Source organism: Heterodontus francisci, chromosome 14 (assembly GCF_036365525.1).
Source record: "Heterodontus francisci isolate sHetFra1 chromosome 14, sHetFra1.hap1, whole genome shotgun sequence".
Taxonomy (NCBI): Eukaryota; Metazoa; Chordata; class Chondrichthyes; order Heterodontiformes; family Heterodontidae; genus Heterodontus; species Heterodontus francisci.
In genome coordinates this window covers 52,459,219-52,480,223 of record NC_090384.1, presented here as the reverse complement: position 1 = coordinate 52,480,223, position 21,005 = coordinate 52,459,219, and the positions used below count along the sequence as shown (strand labels likewise).

At 42.3% G+C, this 21,005-nt stretch overlaps 1 protein-coding gene across 1 annotated transcript in view; it reads left to right on the top strand.

Moving 5' to 3' along the window:
• tnnt3a (troponin T type 3a (skeletal, fast)) overlaps window positions 1-8,070 on the top strand; it is a 34,081-nt gene extending 26,011 nt beyond the window's left edge. The window contains exons 10-11 of the mRNA XM_068045864.1: window positions 2,693-2,733; window positions 7,760-8,070. Of these exons, the coding sequence (XP_067901965.1) occupies window positions 2,693-2,733; window positions 7,760-7,808 (90 nt within the window). The 3' untranslated portion in view covers window positions 7,809-8,070. The remainder of the gene's footprint in view (window positions 1-2,692; window positions 2,734-7,759) is intronic.
• The last annotated feature ends 12,935 nt before the right edge of the window (window positions 8,071-21,005 follow it).

The following is a 21,005-nucleotide window of genomic DNA, read 5'->3' as shown; positions in this document are numbered from 1 at the left end:
GATTCTGCCTATATTGTACTGCAGACCGGAGCATAACCGGCTAATTGAAGAATCTCAACTGCAGTTTCATCCTTCAGAATTATCCATCCCCAGTTGCCCTGATACAGATATATCCAAGCAACCTCCCTAAGTGAGCAATCTCTTGGAAGCACTCAAGTAAATTGATATATTATGCTTGATGTTCTGTGTTCTCTTTTGGGAAAAGATGCAGTAAGATGGAGGCCCTAGTACATTAAATAAGACTGGACCCTTCTCCAGTAATCATGGCCAAATAGGACAACAGAATTGCCAGTCAGCGATTAAAGAAGAAATGTTTTCTGTATAATAAGCCATGTCAATTTAACATCATATTTCTTGAGAGTTAATCATTTCCATATTCATATTGTGAAAATGAAAACATTATTGAGTCATTACTATGTTTCATAATTATTGGAAAAAATTGCAAATGTTTCTTTTAGGCCCAATATTGCTGTAATTTCTTTTAGATTACATCATTGCGTAAGAGATTGGAGCTACTTGCTAAGTTGTAAGTACTAAACACAGCCATTGTAAGTGCTGCAGTTATAGGGGTCCTGCCTGGAACATGCATGGGCTGGCTGCATGGTAAGCCAAGGAACCATCAAACATGCAGAGAGGGAGGGGGGTGGGGGGGGGGGGTAGCAGGTAACATTTCTGCTTAAAACTCATTATTTAATTTTTAACTTCATCTGAATGAAACCTAGCTCTGAGTGACAAAGACAAAAGATCCCTTTACTTTCCATTTGACTTTCGGGCTATTAGAATTGTTACGACCAGGTGAGAAAGGTGTCTAGGGGTCTGTTGCTATCTTTACCTGGTCTTATTGTAACAGGGTTTAATTTTAAACACACTGTGTTTTGAGCTCCCCCTTTGTGAATCCTTGTTCACAGCTTTCCAATTATAAGACAAAGAAACCAATTCACACAGGTTTTCTGAAGTTTAAAGAAGAAAGATGAAATTTTATTAAAACTTAAACTCTAATACGGATATACGATGCGCCCATGCTAGCTTGGAGAGGAAAATATAGTAAGGAGGTGTTTGAGGCAATATCAGAAGAGTTTCTTGTTTACTGTGCTCCGACCTAACTTTATTATAGGTAGTCTAGCTGTTCATCAGCGTCCAGTGTTCTTCTTAAACCCTGTTCACGTAGGAGACTTTTCTCTCCTTGAGGTTCACATGTTTTAACAAGATTCAGTTCCATGCGAAAGCGATGAAGGCAGGCAGGACTGGAGAGGAGGTTCTGTTCCAACCAGGAGCACACGGCTTTCCGATTTCAAACAGTGTTTTCTCCAATTTAAAACTCTCAGTTCAAACCTCTGCAACAGCCAGTTAGTCATGTGACTGAAACTGGTCTGACCACTTCTTCTGTGTATTAGGGAAGCAACGACTGGGTCCCCAATGTTCCAACACTCTCTGTTACTATGCAAATGTCTCCCCAGTTGGGGGCTTGCAATTTTAAGTTTTAATGTTCATCTGGCGAAATAATGTGTGCCTCAGTCTTGGCAGGTGGGGGATTTGCCTGACAGAATACTCATTGAGTTCAAAATGCTTCTCCTTCTCAGTTAGATTCAATGGGACTATCTTACCAATCAGCTGATTATATTGTATTTGACCAGTCCAGTTCATTGTGAGAATACAATTATTATTGAGGAATAATCCAATGCTAAGACCTTTTTGGATTAAGGTCATTAGGTAGCATGAGCCATGGAAATTTGCGTCCTCCGAATCCATAGTGATTTGTTGGACCACCACCTAAGAAATTGAACATCCCGTCATCTGTTTTGCACTTCAGCTCAAACTCTTATTTCAAAACAAAGACCCATAGGATGCAATGTATTATTGGGGTATCCATTTTTAATATATCAAACAGCCCACAGACATCTAATTTTGCAGATAATCTCATTTTTAATGTCAAGTCTATATGGAGGGGATTGCAAATAAATCCGATTTTCTTTTTCAATTTATATTGGGCCACTCATAAATCTGTACACGCCACAAATGCATTAGTGAACTTCTAGTCATTTGCACCAGTTAGGGGACTTAGCAGCTGCTTCAAAAGTATTAAAGGATGTAAATGGATGTTTATTTTGGGTTGTCATTCTTGCTACACAAAATGCATTGCACAATATCTACTTAAAAATGCATCCACTCTATTTGATTAATGGGTCATAATATTAAAAAATTTAAGCTTATTTTGAACAAAAAGGATTTTTTTCTCCTCAGCTGTGAGGGTGTGCATAGTATATGGTTTTTGCCCCCTTATAAACCAAAACAGATTTTTTCTTTAATTCTGCCCCATAGATCCAACACCTTTTTAATATTTAATTGGTCTCTAGTTAAACCTGCTGCCTCCTCAAAAAGCTTTCAGACTAGCTACAACAGTCCAGTTCAGTTCTTGAGCCAGGTCCACAGGTTGTCATAAATCCTGAGTCTTTCACTTTTCCTAGGGTGCCTTCCTGCAGGGTTGAGCAGGAACAAGAAGACACAGTAAGTATTAGTTTGGATGTGCACAATGTGCAGTTTACAAAATTTCATCCAACAGGTTCTTCACTGCCTTTTCTTGAGTTCTTCTGCAAGAATAAAACATTCAACAGACAAGTGGTCCAAATCTTCAAGCACAGGTAACTGTATCCATCTTCAGGAAAATGCACTAATAAGCATATGTTATTTACAGATTACTACAGCCAGAAATCGCATTGATGAACTTCAAAAACAGTAAGTACATTGCTACCCACTCTTCCAACTCCTCACCAAAAGGAACACACAGCATGGCCATCTAATTTATCTACCATGGATAGGGCTAACAGAAATTCAATTCAAACAGGCATGGCACAGTTCTGCACGCGAAAACAACTCATGCAGTGGTATCTAGAATTGTGATCATTCATTAACCTCCCAGTGCCTGTTGGAATTCAATTCTTCCTTTATGAAATGCACATCTAAGATTCAAAATATTTACAGAAATGTCTGTCTCCACACAACTAGGTTACCAGTAAAGCAAGTCCATCTTAATTCAAAGACTCACTGCTGACTTAAGAAACTTGTGGATCAAACATCTTACTTCCCTCAGACTCGCCTATGAACAGTAGAGGCACTTAGCAGCTAATTACTACTTCCTGGTCTTCATCTGCTTTTCTGCCCGTTTCAGCCTTGGTGATAACCTGAACTATCACCCCTTCTTGTGGTTGTCAAGTTGCATAATTGGTTCATGTTTGAGGAAGTTTAGTAAAGAAAATGAGATGGTGCAATCAAAATCCAGGGATCACATAGCTAATCTGCCAAAAAATAAATGGCCCATTTAATCAGAACTTGTGTCCAATAATAGTGAATGGTATCTGTGCACTGGAATTTTACATTTGTATTGGGTATATGTTTTTCTACTCAGTCAGTGTAAATTATAATCAGATTGCTTCATGTTGCACTCAAAAAAATCCTTTCCCCTCGTGAGGTACTAAATAATACAGCCAAGAAAGGTTCTAAATGTGATCCCTTGTTTGTGCTGAGTTCACTGTGCACAGTCCATGAATTTATGGGGTATTGCAATTGTATTTGATAGTCTTGGGATGGGGAGGAGAAAAGACAGCTCAACTTCTTGCTCGTGATTGCTATTTAATGACAGTAATGGCAAGTCAGTGGACATCAGTTGAGCTCAGCTGTACTGCCCCTCACAGTTGAATAGTCTGTCAACACTCAGCACCTAGACTCATACAAAGGATGGTTAAATTATTGGAGATCTGTTGGTGTCTCCAAATGTCTCCCGACATCTGTCACCATCTTCAAGAGATGAAAATTATAGATAAAATAATTATAAACAAAAAAAAACTAGACTGGCCTGAAATCTAGTTGTGTGGAAACTTAATCTTTAACCAAACTAAATGACTTCCTATCCAGTTCAAGCCCCATATTGATAAACTTACAATGTGCAGTTATGTTCTTTTCTGTTTAATCCCTCTTCAATTTAACCTGGTATCCTGATTTCCTCCAGTTGATTTTCTCTTACCTTATATACTGTCTAATTTGACGTTGCCTCTATGGAGCCTGTCAAACCATGGCGCAGAGCATTGTGAATAACGCCCATACTCAGAAATTCTTCAGGCCTTTCTCCACTATGATCACATTGTGAAAGCTTCACATCTGTATGTTTGACGAACACCCTTGGTTTTTAGTTTACTATAGCTGGGAATGTATTTTTGAACAAAACTATGTTTTGGAAAATGGGGGAGGAGAAATCCTACTGCACTTAAAAGATATTTTTGTGAATTTTTGTTTCAATCAGAGAATGAAACAATGATAGGTATTTTTGTTTCAGACTAAGATTATGTAACCCTAAATGATTGTTGCCTGGTGAGTCTTTTCATGTATGAGTTTGGCTCAATAAATCTAAACTAATTTCATCATAATCACTAATACTTTAAGATAGATGTTAGATTTCTTCAATGATACAGTGCACAGTAATGTTAAGCATCCACCATTGCAGGTTAAAAATGGACTTAAATTAACTAAACATTTTTCTTGAGAGCATAAGACTAAATGATGGGAAGTCTACAATGCTGTCTCGGATGGCAGTTGTAAACCACTTGAATATTGCAAATTGTGAAGTCACTCTCTAAAGCCCCCATGATGAGCTAGTTGTCCTGGAGCTCCTACCAGCCAACAATTATGAAGTATAATAAGATTTAGGTTATCACTGCATCAAAAAAAGTTCTAAACCAAGCTAGAATCAAGTTTTCTTCATGGACCTTGTTATTAATAATACTCTGTGGTATCATACTTTGACCACTCACCTATTTTAAGTTATCTACAATGCTTTGTGCCAGGATTTTTTCATTTGCGCCGTTACTTCTACTGTTTGTTCAAATACGCAGTAACCTGTCTGTGTTCATGGTGTGCGATTGATGCCAGTTCTGTGATGCATCATGTATAATTTAACAAAGTGTGGGACTAAGTATGCATCCCCATAACATTCACCCAAAGATTTGGTTAAAGAATCTTCTCAACAGTTGGCACAAACTGGGGATATTGAGTAGACCTGGATGACGGGCTTTCCAGAATTGTTGTTTACAGATCATTGAATTCCAGTGTATAAATGAACATTACTTGATTCCCAACAGGGACAATTCATTGGAAAATGGACCAGATTGGACCTTAACATAAAGAAGCCCTTTCTTAATGAGCCATATGAGTCAATTTAAGAAGATAGATCTTGCTTTTGTTTATTCTTCAGTGTATGTGATGTATTTTCACAAGGATCTTTCTATTGTACTGTACAAAAATCCTATTAGGATTACCAGGAACTTCAATTAAGTAAAAAAAGCAACACTTAATTGGGAATGTTCCTGTGATGAAGTAGGACCAAGTTTTAAAGTAAGGTTCCATTACAATTTTTACAACACTCAGAAGATGGTCTTTAGGCCAACCTCTTCTTTTACTCAATGTAAGTAATATAGTAATCTACATTAAAGACTGCCAATGCTGCAGAACGATATGTGAAGCATGTCTGTCTTCTCAGAGTCTATATCCATACTGGCATGCTAACTTTTATGTTCTAAGCACAAAGAATAGCATGCAAATGTTTGAAAATAAGGCTTGCAAAGACGCAGAAGGAATAATGAAGCCTTGAGTTATTTAGGTAAGTTCAATGAAAGGATGCATGACCTACATTTTACCATGCTCAACTCTGATCATTCTTCATTCTGTTTATTGCCTTTTTTTTATTATCAATGATCTGTGCCAGGACAAGAGGCAGGCAGGTAGCAACTTCCCTCATCTCTGCCAGCTTGCTTTCTTCAAGATACACATGATAGATTCCTGAAGTGATCTGAACTTCACTGTATCTAGGAACACAGGAACAGGAGTAGGCCATTCATGCCCCTTGATCCTGTTCCACCATTCAATTAGATTATGGCTCATCTGTATCTTAATTCCATCTAGATGCCTTGGTTCTGTAACCCTTAATACCCTTTCCTAACAAAAACTTACCAATTGCAGTTTTGAAATTTTCAATTGACCTAGCCTCAATAGCTTTTTGAAGAGGAGAGTTCTAGATTTCCACTGCTTTTTGTGTCTCCTGACGTCACCCCTGAATGGCGTAGCTCTAATTTTAAGGATATGCCCCCTTGTTTTGGATTCTCACAAAAGTTTATCCACCCTCTCAACTACTTTAATCATCTTAAACACTTCAATTAGATCACCTCTTAATCCTCCATACTCAGGAGAATACAAGCCTAGTCTATGCAATTTGACTTCATAATTTAGCCCTCTTAGCATTGTAACCGTCAGTCTTTCCTTGGTTTCCCGCCAGCATGCCTTCTTCTCCAGAGCAATTTTTTCAATGCCACGGATCAAAAATGAAAACTTGGTTTAGTAATTGTGTGTATTAAACCACATTGTGTTATCCCATGGCATAGCTCATTGGCACAACAGCGTACATCGTTAACCTCGGTGAACAACAGCTTTTCCCTTGAGCTAGTCATGCTGAGCTCTGCCACCTGCGTCAACTGCAAGATAAGCCAGGGTGGTGAGCAAACAAATACAGGAAGAAAATTGGCACAATATGATCACAAAAGAGAATTAAATAAATAAGGCAATAACATACTAGCCTATAGCCCAGCAGTTTTTAAAGTGTTGCCTGCTCCTCATATCTGCAAAATGCACACAAGTTTCACCAATCATGAAGCTGGTGTAATACTTTGTAAAAATCAAAGATCTCCATTTATGTCACCTTCAGCTTTGGGTAAGTACAAAATGGCAATGTATAGACCAGAAGAAATCACTGCCTCACTTGTTCCTGACTGAAGTATTTGGGGGTAATTTTGACTTTGGGGAACAGTATAAAATGGGCAATAGCGATTCAACTGCCCTTTACACATCTGTCCTGATTTTCATTTCTGTTAACCTCAGTGGTAATGAAAATCAAGAGAGATGTATAAAGGCTAGCTGATCCTATATTGCCCATTATACAGTGTCCTCCAAAGTCAAAATTACCCTCGTCTGTGTGGGAACATTTTGCGTCGTCCGTTTAAATTTAAATAAAGGAATCTGCCATTGATGGGCCAAAGACTTGTAGTTAATGCAAATATTTCTGGAAAAAAAAACTGATCATCAGTTGATGTCCTGGGGCTATTTGACAGATAGATCATTGTCCAGTGGGAAAATTTTAATCAGTCCTCTTCTAGGCCACTAGATGGACCACTTTGCAAGGAAAATGATAAGGAGACACAGGGTTGCTCCAGTGTCACCAAACAAAAAAAGCCTAAAAAAGTGCCCCCTTTTTAGAGAGGCATAACTAATAAAATATCTGAACAAAAATGAAGGAAACATATAACTTAAATAATATAATTTTCCCTATCCACAAAACACTGCAGTCCTGAAGTGTCCAGTCGCAGAAGTCCTCAAGCGTACTGGTTGCTCCTTCACCAGGGCCACCCGAGCGTGGACAAAGCCATGGAAGAGATGCAGGCAGCCAGAATGACCATCCTGACAGGTCACCTCCAACAAGCATGCTGCTTATTAGTTGATTGCAGAAGAGGTTTGGCAACAGGACCAAAAAAATTCCTACCTATTCCCCTTCATCTTCTAAGTAGCTAATAGTTCCAGTCACAATTCATAAAGACCAGTGGAGCTCCTTATTTATTTGAACTTGCATCTAGAGCCAATTTAGTTTGTTACACAAGAGAGGGTGAAGGTTGGATGTTAAGAAATTGAAGTTGACAATATTTTCTTTTTTGCTTGTGATTTACAGCAGCAAAAAGGGTGCTGGCAAAGGCAAGGTTGGTCGCCGCTGGAAGTAAGCAGTTGAGGCAGGAGCCTTCCGTTGCAGCATGACCTGACTGCATTGCCTCAAGCTTGGATTCTTGCTCGGCCTATCTCAAGTGACAAAACAATCCATAGCACTATTAGGTCCAAGGCTTAGAAACAGTCCACTGAGCTATCTTATTCTGTGTTGCACATTGGATCTATGACAATTATCCCCTTTATTTACTGTGTTAATATAGTGCCTATCCTCCTCTATTACAAACAACTGTCTTAACATTCTTCTTTTTGTAAATAAAGTGTGGCATCTAATTTATTTTCTTTCCGACTGAATATTTATCTATGTCTCATGTAGTCAGGTAATTCAAAAAGAGGATCTTGACTTTAGCGATTGGAAAGATTGAACAGGTTCTGTTTTTTTATTTAGAAAAGAGAAGACTTGGAGGAGACCTGATAGAGATCTTTAAAATTATGAATGGGTTGGTCAGAGTAGATGTGCAGATAATGCTTTCACTTGAGAATCCAGAAGTAGGGACTGTAAATACAGGATTATTTACAAATAAATTGAAGACTGCTGGGGGTGACGACACCTTGAAGGAGTGGGGACCAGCCCATGGGACCAATGGGCAATGGACTGCACAGGAGGGAACAGCAAAGAGTAGAAATGCAGTCGATTTCGGAGATTTTATATTTAGAGGGACAGACAGGCATTTCTGTAACTGTCATCGTGAGTCCACATGTTGTGTTGCCTCCTTGGTGACAAGGTAAAGGACATCAGCTATGAAGAGACTGAAAAGGCTAGGGTTGTTTTCCTCACAGCAGAGAAGGCTGAGGGGAGATATGGTTGAGGTATACAAAGTTATAAGGGGCATTGATAGGTTAGATAAGAAGAAACTTTTTCCCTTAGTGGAGGGGTCAATAACCAGGGGGCATAGATTTAAGATAAGGGGCAGCAGGTTTACAGGGGATTTGAGGAAAAAAAATTTCACCCAGAGGGTGGTTGGAATCTGGAACTCACTGCCTGAAGAGGTGGTAGAGGCAGGAACCCTCCCAACTTTTAAGAACTATTTAGGTGAGCACTCAAAACACCATAGCATACTAGGCTACGGGCCAAGTGCTGGAAAATGGGATTATAATAGTTAAATGCTTGATGGCAGACACAGGCACGATGGGCTGAAGGACCTGTTTCTTTGCTGTATAACTCTATGACTCTATGATCAAGGAGAGGGTACATAATACTCTGCAGGGGGAAGGGAGTGAGCCAGAAGTTGTGGCACACATCAGTACCAATAACATAGAGGGGGTAGGTATTGAGGTCCTATGGTCAGATTTTCAGGAACTAGGGAGGAAATTTACAATGTAAGTTTAAAGGTAGCAATCTTTGGATTACTCCCAGAGCCATGCACTAGTGAGAGTAGAAATTGGAAGATAGGGAGGATCAATGCATGGCTTGAGGCATGGTGCAGGAGAGAGGCTTCAGATACTGAGGGCACTGTGACCAGTTCAGGGGCAGGAGATGCGTATTCAAAAGTGATGGGATGCACCTCAGCAGGACTGGGACCACTGCCCTTATGGGCAGGTTCACTAATGTGGTTGGGGAGAATCTAAACTAAATTAGCAAGGGGGTGGACACCAGCATAAAGAAGTAGAAAAGAAGAATAAGGTGCATAAAGTGAGAGAGTTGGATAGTACTAGTGAAGGAAGTAGGACCATATTAGATAGCAGCAGACTAAGAAGGATAATGAGGAATACAAAGACAGATTTAGAATGCATGTATGTAAACACACAAAGTGTGAATAAAGTTGGTGAGCTACAAGCAATAACGGATACATGGCTTAAAAATGGTGAGGACTGGACGCCTAATATTCAAGAATACAAAGTGTTCAGAAAAGATAGGAAAGGAAAAAAAGGGAGGTGGGGTGGCAGTACCGATTAGGGAAGACATTGTGATGTTGGAAAGAGCGGATGTCCTTGAGGGAGTAAGGACAGAATCCATTTGTTAAGAGTTGAGAAGCAAGAAAGGTATGATTACAATACTGGGGCTATTCTATAGGCCTCCAAATAGTGAGAGCAAGATAGAGGAGCAAATCTGCAGGGAAATCACAAAGATGTGAAATAACTATAGAGTGGTGATATTGGGGGACTTCAATTACCCAAATGTCAATTGGAATAATGTTAGAGCAAAGGGAAAGAAGGGGGAGGAATTTCTGAAGTTGGTTCAGGAGAACTTCCTTGGCCAGTATGTTCTCGGTCCAACTAGGAAGGAGGCACTGCTGGATCTGATGCCGGGGAATGAAATGGGCCAAGTGGACCAAGTGTCTGTGGGGGAACACTTGGATAAGACTGATCATCGTATCATAAGGTTTAGATTAGTAATCGAGAAGAGCAAGGAACAATCTAAAGTAGAACTTCTAAATTGGAAGAGGGCTAACTTTGAAGGGATGGGAGGGGATCTAGCCAGGGTAAAATGAAACCAAAGACGCTCAGGAAAAACTGTAATGGAACGATCTTTAAGGAGAAGATGTTTCAGACACAATCTAAGTACATTCCAGCAAAGGCGAAAGGTAGGTGAACTAAAGCCAGAGCTCCATGGATAATGAGGGATAGAGGATATGATGAATCAAAAAAGAGCGCGTATGATGCATGTCAGGTGAATTTTTCAAGCGAGAACCAGGCCAAACACAATAAGTTGAGAGGGAAATGGAGAGGAAAATAAGACTGGCAAAGAAAGAATATGAGAATAGAATGGCAGTTAACATAAACTGGAACACAAAAATCTTCTACTGACATGAAAATAGTAAGCAGGTAGTAAGAGGCAGTGTGGGTCCTATTTGGGACAAAGGGGATGTATGCTTATTTATTTTCTTTCATGGAATGTGAGCGTCACTGGCAATGCCTGAGTTTGTTGACCGTCCCTAATTGCCCTTGAGAAGGTGGTGGTGAGCTGCCTTCTTGAACCACTGCAGTCCATTTGGAGTAGGTACACCTACAGTGCTGTTAGGGAGGGAGTTCCGGGATTTGACCCAGTGACAGTGAAGGAACAGCGATATAGTTCCAAGTCAGGATGGTGTGTAACTTGGAGGGGATCTTGCAAGTGGTTTCAGAGCATGACTGGTCCATTTTTATTTTTATTTTAGGCAAGTGAATCAAAGGTTATCGGGAGAGTGGAATTCGAGACACAAACAGATCAGCCATGATCTTACTGAATGGTGGAGCAGGCACAAGGGGCCAAATGGCCTACTTCTGCTCCTAATTCATATGTTCGTACATCCTCTGTCGTCGCGGCTGAGTGAGGCACGGATGTAACTAACAGAGGGGCTGACAAGGTATTGTCCACACCAGGAGCGTCCTGAGAGGAGCTCCCAGATGCTTCAGATGCTCCACCCTTTCAAGGCACATGTGTACCTCCCTGCTCACCTGAGGAGCGCGAGGACCTGGAGGTGAATCCAGGCACCTTGCCCACCCGTTCCTCCCCCAACATTTCCACCACACCCTTGCTGCACGAGGCATGCAAGTCTGCGCACCTCTCCATCATCCACTGAGTGGCCTGCTGGATATGGCTCTCCACGAGGCTTGCCAATCTCTCCATGAAGGAAGCCTTGCAAATGCCAGAGATATGGCGGCACTCATGGCCTGGATGGACTTCTCCATCATCTGCACATTGGTGCGCACAGCCTCTGGGATCTCCGCTAGATGTTCCCTTATCTCCCGCTGCAGCACAGGCATCTGTCACCTTATGACTACCCAGAAGCATGTCATCATTCTGAGACTCAGCATCACCCTGGTCTCCCTAGGTCCTCCGAGTGTCAGTGGCCTCAGATGTCACAGTGTTTATCAGCTGCTTGGGCACATCTGTGGTGTGCTCATCAGATTGTGACCCAGATCTACTGGTGAACGCATACCCACCGATGCAAGACTATCTATGCTGCTGGAAGATGCGGGGGAATGATGTGACAGTGCGTACTCTGAGGCTCCCTCCTCCTCCTCAGATGTGGATGGCTGTGCCCTGGTCTCTGCAGCTGGCTGCTCTTGCTTTGACCTGTGTGAGAGAGACGAGCAATTCGAGGATGAGAATCCATCCCACCCTTCAGTCCACTCCTAGGGCTGAATTTTATCAGCCCTTTAGTGACAGGCAGGGTGGAGTGGGGCCCATAAAATAGTAAGGGAAGGTGGGGATGGAGTTCCCATTGCCCTCCCAATGCCACTCAATTTTGTCAGGGACAGGGAAGGCCGAGGATGACTTTCCCACCCAGATGTCAAATGGTGTGCTTGGCCTCATTGCCAGGAAATGGGTTAGCATTCCTTCTCTAACCAGCTCACCCTCACCTGTAAGCCGCTAAGGCGAGCACATTGTAGTGCACTTATCTTGGTGGATCTCATGAGGTCATTCACCTTCTGCAACCAGGCTTTAGGGACGACCTCTACAATCTCCATCCAGGCTTCCTTGATCTGGCAGGCAGGTCTCCTCCTCCCGTCCTGGGGGAAGAAAACCTCCCGCCTTGCCTGAGCAGCCTGTCAGAGAACCTGCAGGGAGGCATCACTAAAGCTTGGGGCCACCTGGAATCTTGCCTCTGCCATTGTTTTCTGCTGTTGCTTGTCTGAGTCTTCTCTGCTGCTACAACAATTAAAAAGAATGCTGGCAGCCCTTTAAGGAAGGCGCCAGCACTCCTCGCGACATGACCTCATGCTGCCATGGGCGCCCTACCAGGCATCTCCTCTGCCTGCTGGCAGTTAATGGTCAGTTGCCACATAGTTGTGCTTTGCAGGCTGCACCCCCCGCCCCAACCCCCCACCCCATGCAGGGACTGCAGGCAGCACCCAAAAATTCTGCCCTGTGACTCTAAATCCAATAAGGGAATAAGAAATGTCTTCACTCAGAGAGTGGTTAGAATGTGGAACTTACTACCAGAGAAAGTGGTGGAGGCAAATAGTTTAGATGATTTCAAAAGGAAACTAGATGTGTACATTTAAAAATGTACATAAATGTGGATGTTGAAAATCTGAAATTAAAAAAATTATCGAAATATTCAACAGATCAGGCAGCATCTGTGGAGAAAGAAACAGAGCTCATGTTTCAGGTCCTTTCATCAAAACTGGAAAAAGATGTACCAGTTTTTAAGCACAGGGGCGGGGAAAGGTGGAGGGGAGGAAAAAACAAAAGGGAAGGTCAGTGGAGGGCAGGAAGGATTAAATGACAAAAGGGATGATAGTGCAAGGCAAAGGGAGGGGTAATGGGACAAGTAAAGAAATAAAAGATGGGGCTGGAGGAACCGAAAATGACAAAAGCAGAATCATTGCTAGCAACTGAAAATGGGAGCAGTGGTTATGATCTGAAATTTTTAACCTCAACCTTGAATTTGGAAGGCTGTAAAATGCCTAATCAAAAGATGAGGTGCTGGTCGTCGAGCTTGAGTGGGAGTGGGGCAGAGAATTAAAATGACAAGCAACTGGAAGCTCAAAGGCAAGCTTATGCACTGAACAGAAGTGTTCCTTAAAGCAATTACCAAGTCTGTGTTTGGTCTCCCCAATGTAGAGGAGACCACATTGTGAGCAGTGAATAGAGTATACTAAATTGAAAGAAGTACAAGTAAATCGCTGCTTCACCTGGAAGAAGTGCTGGCACTCTGGATGGCCGGAAGGAAGGAGGCAAAAGGGCAGGTGTTGCATTTCCTGTGCTTGCACAGGAAGATGCCATGGGAGGGGAGGGGGTGTTGGGAGTAATTGAAGAGTGGATTAGGATGTCAAGGAGGGAACAATCTCTTTGGAATGCTGAAAGGGGAGGGGAAGATGTATTTCGTTCTGGCATTATATTGGGAGCTGGCAGAAATGGCAGAGCAAGGTCTATCGAATGTGGAGGCCGGTGGGGTGGAAGTTAAAGACAAAGGAAACCCTATTGTGGTTCTGGAACAGAGAGGGAGGGGTGAAAGCAGAGGTGTGGGAGATGGGATAGACACGGTCAAGGGCCCTATCAACTATGGCGGAAGGTGATCGGTTGAGGAAAAAGGAAGAAATACTGGAAGCACGGGTATGGTAGGTGCACTGTCAGAATAGATGCGATGGAGATGGAGAAACTGGGAGAATGGAGTAAAGTCCTGTAAGGAAAGGAGGTGAGATAAAGTCCAATCAAGGTAGCTGTGTGAGTCAGTGACTTTATAGTGGATATTGGTTGACAACCTATCCCCAGAAATGGAGGGAATGGAAGAGTCAAAGATGGCCCAAGTGAAGGCGAGGGAAGGGTGAAAATTGGAAACAAAGTTGATTTAATTTTCCAGTTCAGGGGAGAGCAGGAAGTGAAGTCGTCAATGTACTGGAAAACGAGTTGAGGGAGGAGACCTGAGAAGGGCTGAATGTTCGATGAATGCTCCTCTGCAAAGTGGAGGTACATTTACCACACAGCAACAGTGCTGCTTTTGTCAGCAGGTTTGATGACAATGTTGGTGTTGGACCTTGAGGGAACAGTGTGTTGCAAGTTCAGAGGGAGGTAGGTTATACTGAGTGATCCAAGTAGAAAAATTGAGACAGCCAATGTCATGCCAGCAATTCAAAATGAAATGATCTGAAGAGGATAGGAGGCCAGAGGAAACCCACATGGGCCTGCTTTTTTGTGGGATGCATGCAACACTCTTTGTTCCAAAACTATTCATCAACCTGAAATGTTAACTGTTTCTGTCTCCTCAAATGCTAGAGAAGACCCGCCGAGTATTTCCAGAATTTTCTGTTTTTATTTTAGTAGTTAACCAAGGAATAGGAAAAAATGACAGAGAGAAGGAAACACATGCATGCATGTACACACACAGATACACTGTGTTTAAATGGAAAACAGGAGACATTTAAGTAAAAGTAGTAATATTAACAAGTGATAATAGAGGAATAAATTATAAAATTACATACACAGACGCAGAGAAAGCTTTCCAGAATCAGCTGAACCAACGCAAAAGTCCAGGGAATTTTAAATATGAGCTATGCCTGAAACCAGTTTTGCTCAAGCTTTCCACAAACTTTTACGCTGATTCAAGATTCAATTCACCCGAATCAGGCCTTGCCCATAAATGTGGTCAGGCTTCAGGTTGAAATTGCGAGGTTCTGTCAATTGTGCTGGTTTGGGAAAGTTCTTCAAATTGCACTAATTTTCTTAGGTACACAAACACAAACAGGCATATTTTAAGAGATTTTTAATCTCGAAAAAATATTACTTTACTAAGAAACTGTCTAGTGTACAGCAATGAAACTACTATATGGTTCAACATAGTTTTTTGTAAAGGTTATTTTCAGTGATTTTAAATCAGGCTACTTATTCGTAGGCGGGGACAGGACTCCCTTATTAGAAATCCTTATTTTTGGTGATAACCCCATTTTCAGCAGTATTAATGAAACTGCATCAGATTATTGTTCTCAAGTCCATTAAATATTTTAATGGAAAGAAGAGAAAGAAACAATTACGTTCTATTACAGTACTCGATGGTGTGGCTGGTTTGTGATTTTATGTTTGCAATTATGCAAATAAATTATAGTGGAAGTTGAAAGAGCCACCTAACCAGATACAATTTCAAGTGCATTCTGGCCGCAATTTCTCGATTGCGCCCAAAGTGGAAACTCTAGCCCAGAATATGCGTAAAGAGTTGAGGCGGTGAGGAAAGCGGGTAAAAATGAAGGACGTTGAAAACTGGCAGAATGGAATTGGCTCCAGCGGCCAGGGAAGAAGGAAAGCAGGTTGTTATCAAAGCTGTGGACCACCCCATCAGCACATACTCTGACTGAGGGTCTCTACCCCAGAAACCATCAATATTCATGTCCCACACTGTCAACACTTACTGACTAAGAAAAAGTGGAAATTGTAGTTATTACGAGCTCACAGGACACCAGTCTGGTATGTACTGAGTCTTTAATGAAACTGCTTGTAATGCCTGCCTGCAGTCAGAATGCCTCATAGTAGAGGTCACATGACTACGGCAATCCAGGAGAGATATTGGTACAGTATCGCATTTCTATTCCAAACATCCCCCTTTTCATACAAAAAAAAATTTGCATGCATTATCATTTACACTGTGAGTTGCCTAAGTTACCCACTATGCACACAACTATTCTCATGCATTAGTAGTTCATCATTCTTGTCAGTCTCTGCACATGCATTGCACACAGAGTCATTAAGTTGTGCCAGTCTCTTAATGATGCACATGCGCGTTGTTGTTGATTGTTCATCTGGTTGATTTTCCTTCTCCGGTGAGTGTCGTTCCAGTGTCATTTGTTGCTGCGGTAACTGTTTTGTTCTATTTCCGTTGTTGGAGTGCTGTGGACCTCTGGGGCTGATGGTTGTTCTGTGATTTGTGCAGTTGGTGAGTTCTTACTTTCCTGATTGGCTGCTTGCTGTGACAGAACAGCTTCTCCAGTTGTGCATATGTGTCTGCAGTTGCAATGGTATATCTGATCATTCACTTGCACCGCATGCGATCGAAGTGACAACTGCTCTATGCAGGTCCTAAGTTGGCACTTGGGCTGACTCTTGTTGAGAGCATTGAAGGTTTGTACCCTTACTGGCTCTCCAAATGCTCAATTCTGGCGATGGTTTGGTAGTTTTGTCAAAGTGAAATTTGACTTTCTGCTGTTTCACCTTGATTTTGTCACTCACGCCTGTTACTACTTCTGGCTTCAGTAGCTTGCTATTGGAAAAGTAGTTTGTGTGCGACATGACATTAGTCTTTGTACTGGACTACTTTCCAAGCCTTCGGTAGGTGTGTTTCTGCACTTGAGGATTCTCTTGTATTCATCTGTGCCAGATTTGCTCAATTTCTTTATGATTCCTTTGGCGATTTTCACTGCCGCCTCAGCATTTCCATTGGACTGGGGATAGTGTGGAGATGATGTATGGTGTTGAATTTCCCAATCCTTTATTAAGTGGCTGAATTCTTCGCTCTTGAACTGAGGGCCATTGTCGGTCATCACAATGTCTGGAATGCCATAACTACTGAACTACTAAAGTGTGCTTTCAGGCATTCTACAGTTTCACCGGTAGTCGTTGAAGTCAACTGGTCTATCCCCCAGTAGTCAGCATAGTAGTCTACAGTGACCAGATAATCAGTTCCTGTGAGAATAAAAAGGTCTACTCCCAGCTTCATCCATGGTCTGTCTGGGATGTCATGTATCATCTGCGGCTCTTTCGGTTGCTTAGCTTGGTATTCATTGCTCGCACTGCACCAGCTGATGTGGTCTTTGATTGCATTGCTCATGTTTGGCCAGTAGAGCACCTCTCTTGCCTTCCTCAAACTCGACTCAATTCCTTGGTGGCTTGCATGGATGCGCTTTAGTATCTCTCCTCTCAACTCTTTAGAGATAATGACTCTATTTCCTTCATACAAAATGCCATCATGGGCTGTCAATTCATTTCTGTAAGCCCAATACGCTCTTGTGACCACAGGAAACCCGCGCGGTCACAGGGAGAACTTGCAAACTCCGCACAGGCAGTACCCAGAATTGAACCTGGGTCCCTGGAGCTGTGAGGCTGCGGTGCTAACCACTGCGCCACTGTGCTGCCCATATTCTGTGCACATCTCCTGTGCCCCAAACCACTGCACGTCCTTGGCAGTGAGTTGGCGTAACACAGTCAGTACACAAACTATGTACTTGACCTCGGGCATCTTTAATTGCAATTTTTTCTTGTTCAGCTTCAGGTTCATCTGGCGAGCTCTGTCTAGCAGTCGCACTAGATTTTGGATCATGGTCAGCAATGGATTCTTCCATCGAGTCTCCGCATCCATAAATTAGATCATCCACTATAGCTTCCACTCCGGAAGATCACTAACTATCTCATGCTGTTTGCGTTGATACTCCTCTGGAACCATGGAAATGCCAAACGGCATACGCAACCATCTGTATCTCCCAAACGGTGTCCAGAATGTGGTTAGAAAGCTGCTGCTTTCATCCAGCTTCACTTGCCAGTAACCATCCTTCACATCTAGAGTAGTGAAGATTTTTGCCTTTGCAAGTTGTGGAAAAATTTCTTCAATGGTTGGCATGGGGTAGTGAGATCTCGTCAGAGCTTTGTTTAGATCCTTTGGGTTGATGCATACGCTCAGCCTTCCAGCTTGTTTCACTGCTACCATACTGCTACTCTATTTTGTAGGGGTTGTCACTTTCTTGGTTACTCCCTTCTTTTCTAGCTCTTCTATCTTTTTTTTCAGGTTGGCCTTGAGGGCAGCTGGAACTTTCCTCAGGAGATGCTGAATTGATCTTACCCTCTCATCCACTTCGAAATGATATTCTCCAGGAAGACATCCTAAACCTGTAAATAAATCATTATACTCCTCTAGGATTTGTTCAATGGTCAATGGATTAGTGTGCTGCAACACATTGCAAATCTCTTTTTGTACGTTGAGGGTTACCAGTCCAAGCTTTAGACTTGCTTTGGCTGAGATGAGTGGCTTTTGCTTTCCGTCTGTGATCTGGAACTCCAGATCTTCATTCTTGCCATTGGAATGGGCTCTCAAAGAAACTTGTCCTCTTGGCACTAGTATGATGCCATCATATAGTCTTAAGCTTACTTTCATATTTAGATCGCCATGTTGAGCCGCTTTGCACAAGTCTGTGAAGGCATGATGCACTGGTGTCTATCTGGCACTTTATGTTGACTTGATATTCTCCTTCTGCGGTCATCATTCCAACAGTCACAAACCATTTATCACCTATCGACCAGACTGAACCAACCTGTTGTATGGTGTATAGTGATTTGTCAGAATCTTCAGCTGACATCTCTCCAGTGGCTACCTGTACCTGCTTGTTGTGCTTCCTTCCAGCCAAACGCTTGTGTGCAGAATGATTCAACTTCTTGCAGTGAGAACACTGATTTCCCCACGCTGGACATGCCTGTGCGTGATGTCGTCCACAGTATTTGCATCCCGCCTTTCGTCCGTGATCTTTTTACCCTTTCGGCCTGGAATGTCTATCAGCATAATGCAAGGCCTGGTCTGTTCTACATGAATATGCTCTAGCTACTGATTTACAACCTCAGCACTTCTGCACATCAATTGCTTTCCTGAGAGTAAGTTTGTCCTCTCTCAGTAGACATGCTCACACTGAGGGATATCTTATGCTTAATACAATCCTGTCTTTAATTAGATCATCTTTTAGTTGCGCAAATTCACAGGATTCTGTGAGCTATGTTAATGCAGTCACATATTGATCAATGGACTCGTTTTCACCTTGGGCCCTAATATTGAACACATACCATTCATTTGTCACACTCACCAGGGGTTCAAAACGTGCCTTCAAAGATTTCAAAGTTTCTGATGTCTGTTTTTTTTTGTTCTTCAGAGATTTAGGGTGGAATACACTTTGTAACAGTCTCTCCCCAACAGTGATAAAAGTGGAGCTACTCGCAGCTGCTCTGGTTTTTAATTAAATCTGTCGCAATTTCGTAATTTTGCCATTGTGATTGGAAAAACTACCAGTTCTGTTTCATATCACCTTTCATTTCCACCCACGCAGGCAGAGGAAAATCTGCAGCTATTGTCTTAACCTGTGCTTTCAGCTGTTTCTTTGTTCCTTTTCTACGGCTTTCAGCAGCTTTTAGCAGTTGTGACCATTCCTATGGCCTTTGTTCCATAGCTGTGCTTCTTCACCACTGAATCGCAGCTCCACTCTGACACCATGTTACGAGCTTACAACATACCAATCTGGTGTGTACTGAGTCTTTAATGAAACTGCTTGTAATGGCTCATTATAGAGGTCACATGACTAGCCAGCCAGGAGGCACATTGGTACAGTATTGCATTTCTATCCCAAACAGTAGTTCAGTTTTAATGTGTTCCTGGAACTTGTCTTGAGCAATAGCAAGAACTTTTAATTTTATAAAAGCAAAATACTGCAGATTCTGGAAATCTGAAATAAAAACAGAAATGCTGGAAATATTCAGCAGGTCAGGCAGCATCTGTGGTGAAAGAAGCAAGTTAACATTTCAGGTCTGTGACCTTACAGTTCTGTCCACAGCCCGTCAAAGAAGAACTGGATGAGAGCCCAACTCTGGAGGAAACTGTGACTGCCATCAACCAGATGACGAACAACAAAGCCCCCAGAGCCAATGGAATTCCACCCGAAGCCTTGAAGCATGGTGGCCCTGCCCTATACACCAAGCTCCATGGGTTTTTCATGGCCTGCTGGGAACATGGCAAGATTCCACGGGATCTTCGTGATGCCGTTACCATCACCTAGTACAAAAACAAAGGAGAAAAATCAGACTGTTCCAACTACCGTGGGATCACCCTCCTTTCTATTGCTGGGAAGATCCTGGCTAGAATACTTCTGAACAGGCTTGTGCCCATCATTGCGGAAGAAAACCAGTGTGGTTTCAGAGCAAACAGAGGAACCATAGACATGGTATTTGCACTAAGACAATTACAAGAAAAGTGTCGTTAGCAAAACAAAGGCCTGTACCTCACTTTCATCGACCTCACCAAGGCATTCGACACTGTGAGCAGAGATGGATTTTGGAAAATCCTTGAAAAACGTGGATGCCCACCCAGCTTCCTGGCCATGGTGAAGCAGTTTCATGAAAATCAGTATGCACAAGTCAAGCAAAACAGTGACCTCTCGAGTCCCTTCCATATCTCGAATGGCGTGAAGCAGGGATGTGTGCTGGCCCTGACCCTATTCACTATCTTTTTCAGCATGGTGCTGCAGCAGGCAACGGAAGACCTAAAAGAGGGGGTTTATGTATGCTTCCAGACTGATGAAGGCCTTTTCAACCTCAGGCGTCTTCAGGCTCACACAAAGAGACAAGAAAAACTCATCTGTGAACTTTTTTCACCAATGACTGTGCTCTCCTGGTCCACAGTCTGTCAGACTTGCAATGTATAACAACACATTTTTCCAAGGCGGCACAACTAAAAATCAGTTTAAAGAAAACTGAAGTCCTGCATCAGCCTGCATCCCAAGAAGAATATAGACCATCAAGCATTGTCACCGAGGAAATCAAGCTGAATGCCGTCAACCACTTTACTTATTTGGGGAGCATCATCTCATTTGATGCCACCATAGACAAGGAAGTGGAAAATAGGCTTTCACAACAGAACATTTGGCAGAACTTCTAACCTTGCTTCTCTCTCCACAGATGCTGCCAGGCCTGCTGAGTATTTTCCAGCACTTTTTGTTTTTATTTTAGAAAATTCGGCAGGCTGTACAAACGTGTGCAGAGCAATCACAGTCTCAGAGCACAGACCAAACTCAAAGTGTACAAAGCCATAATC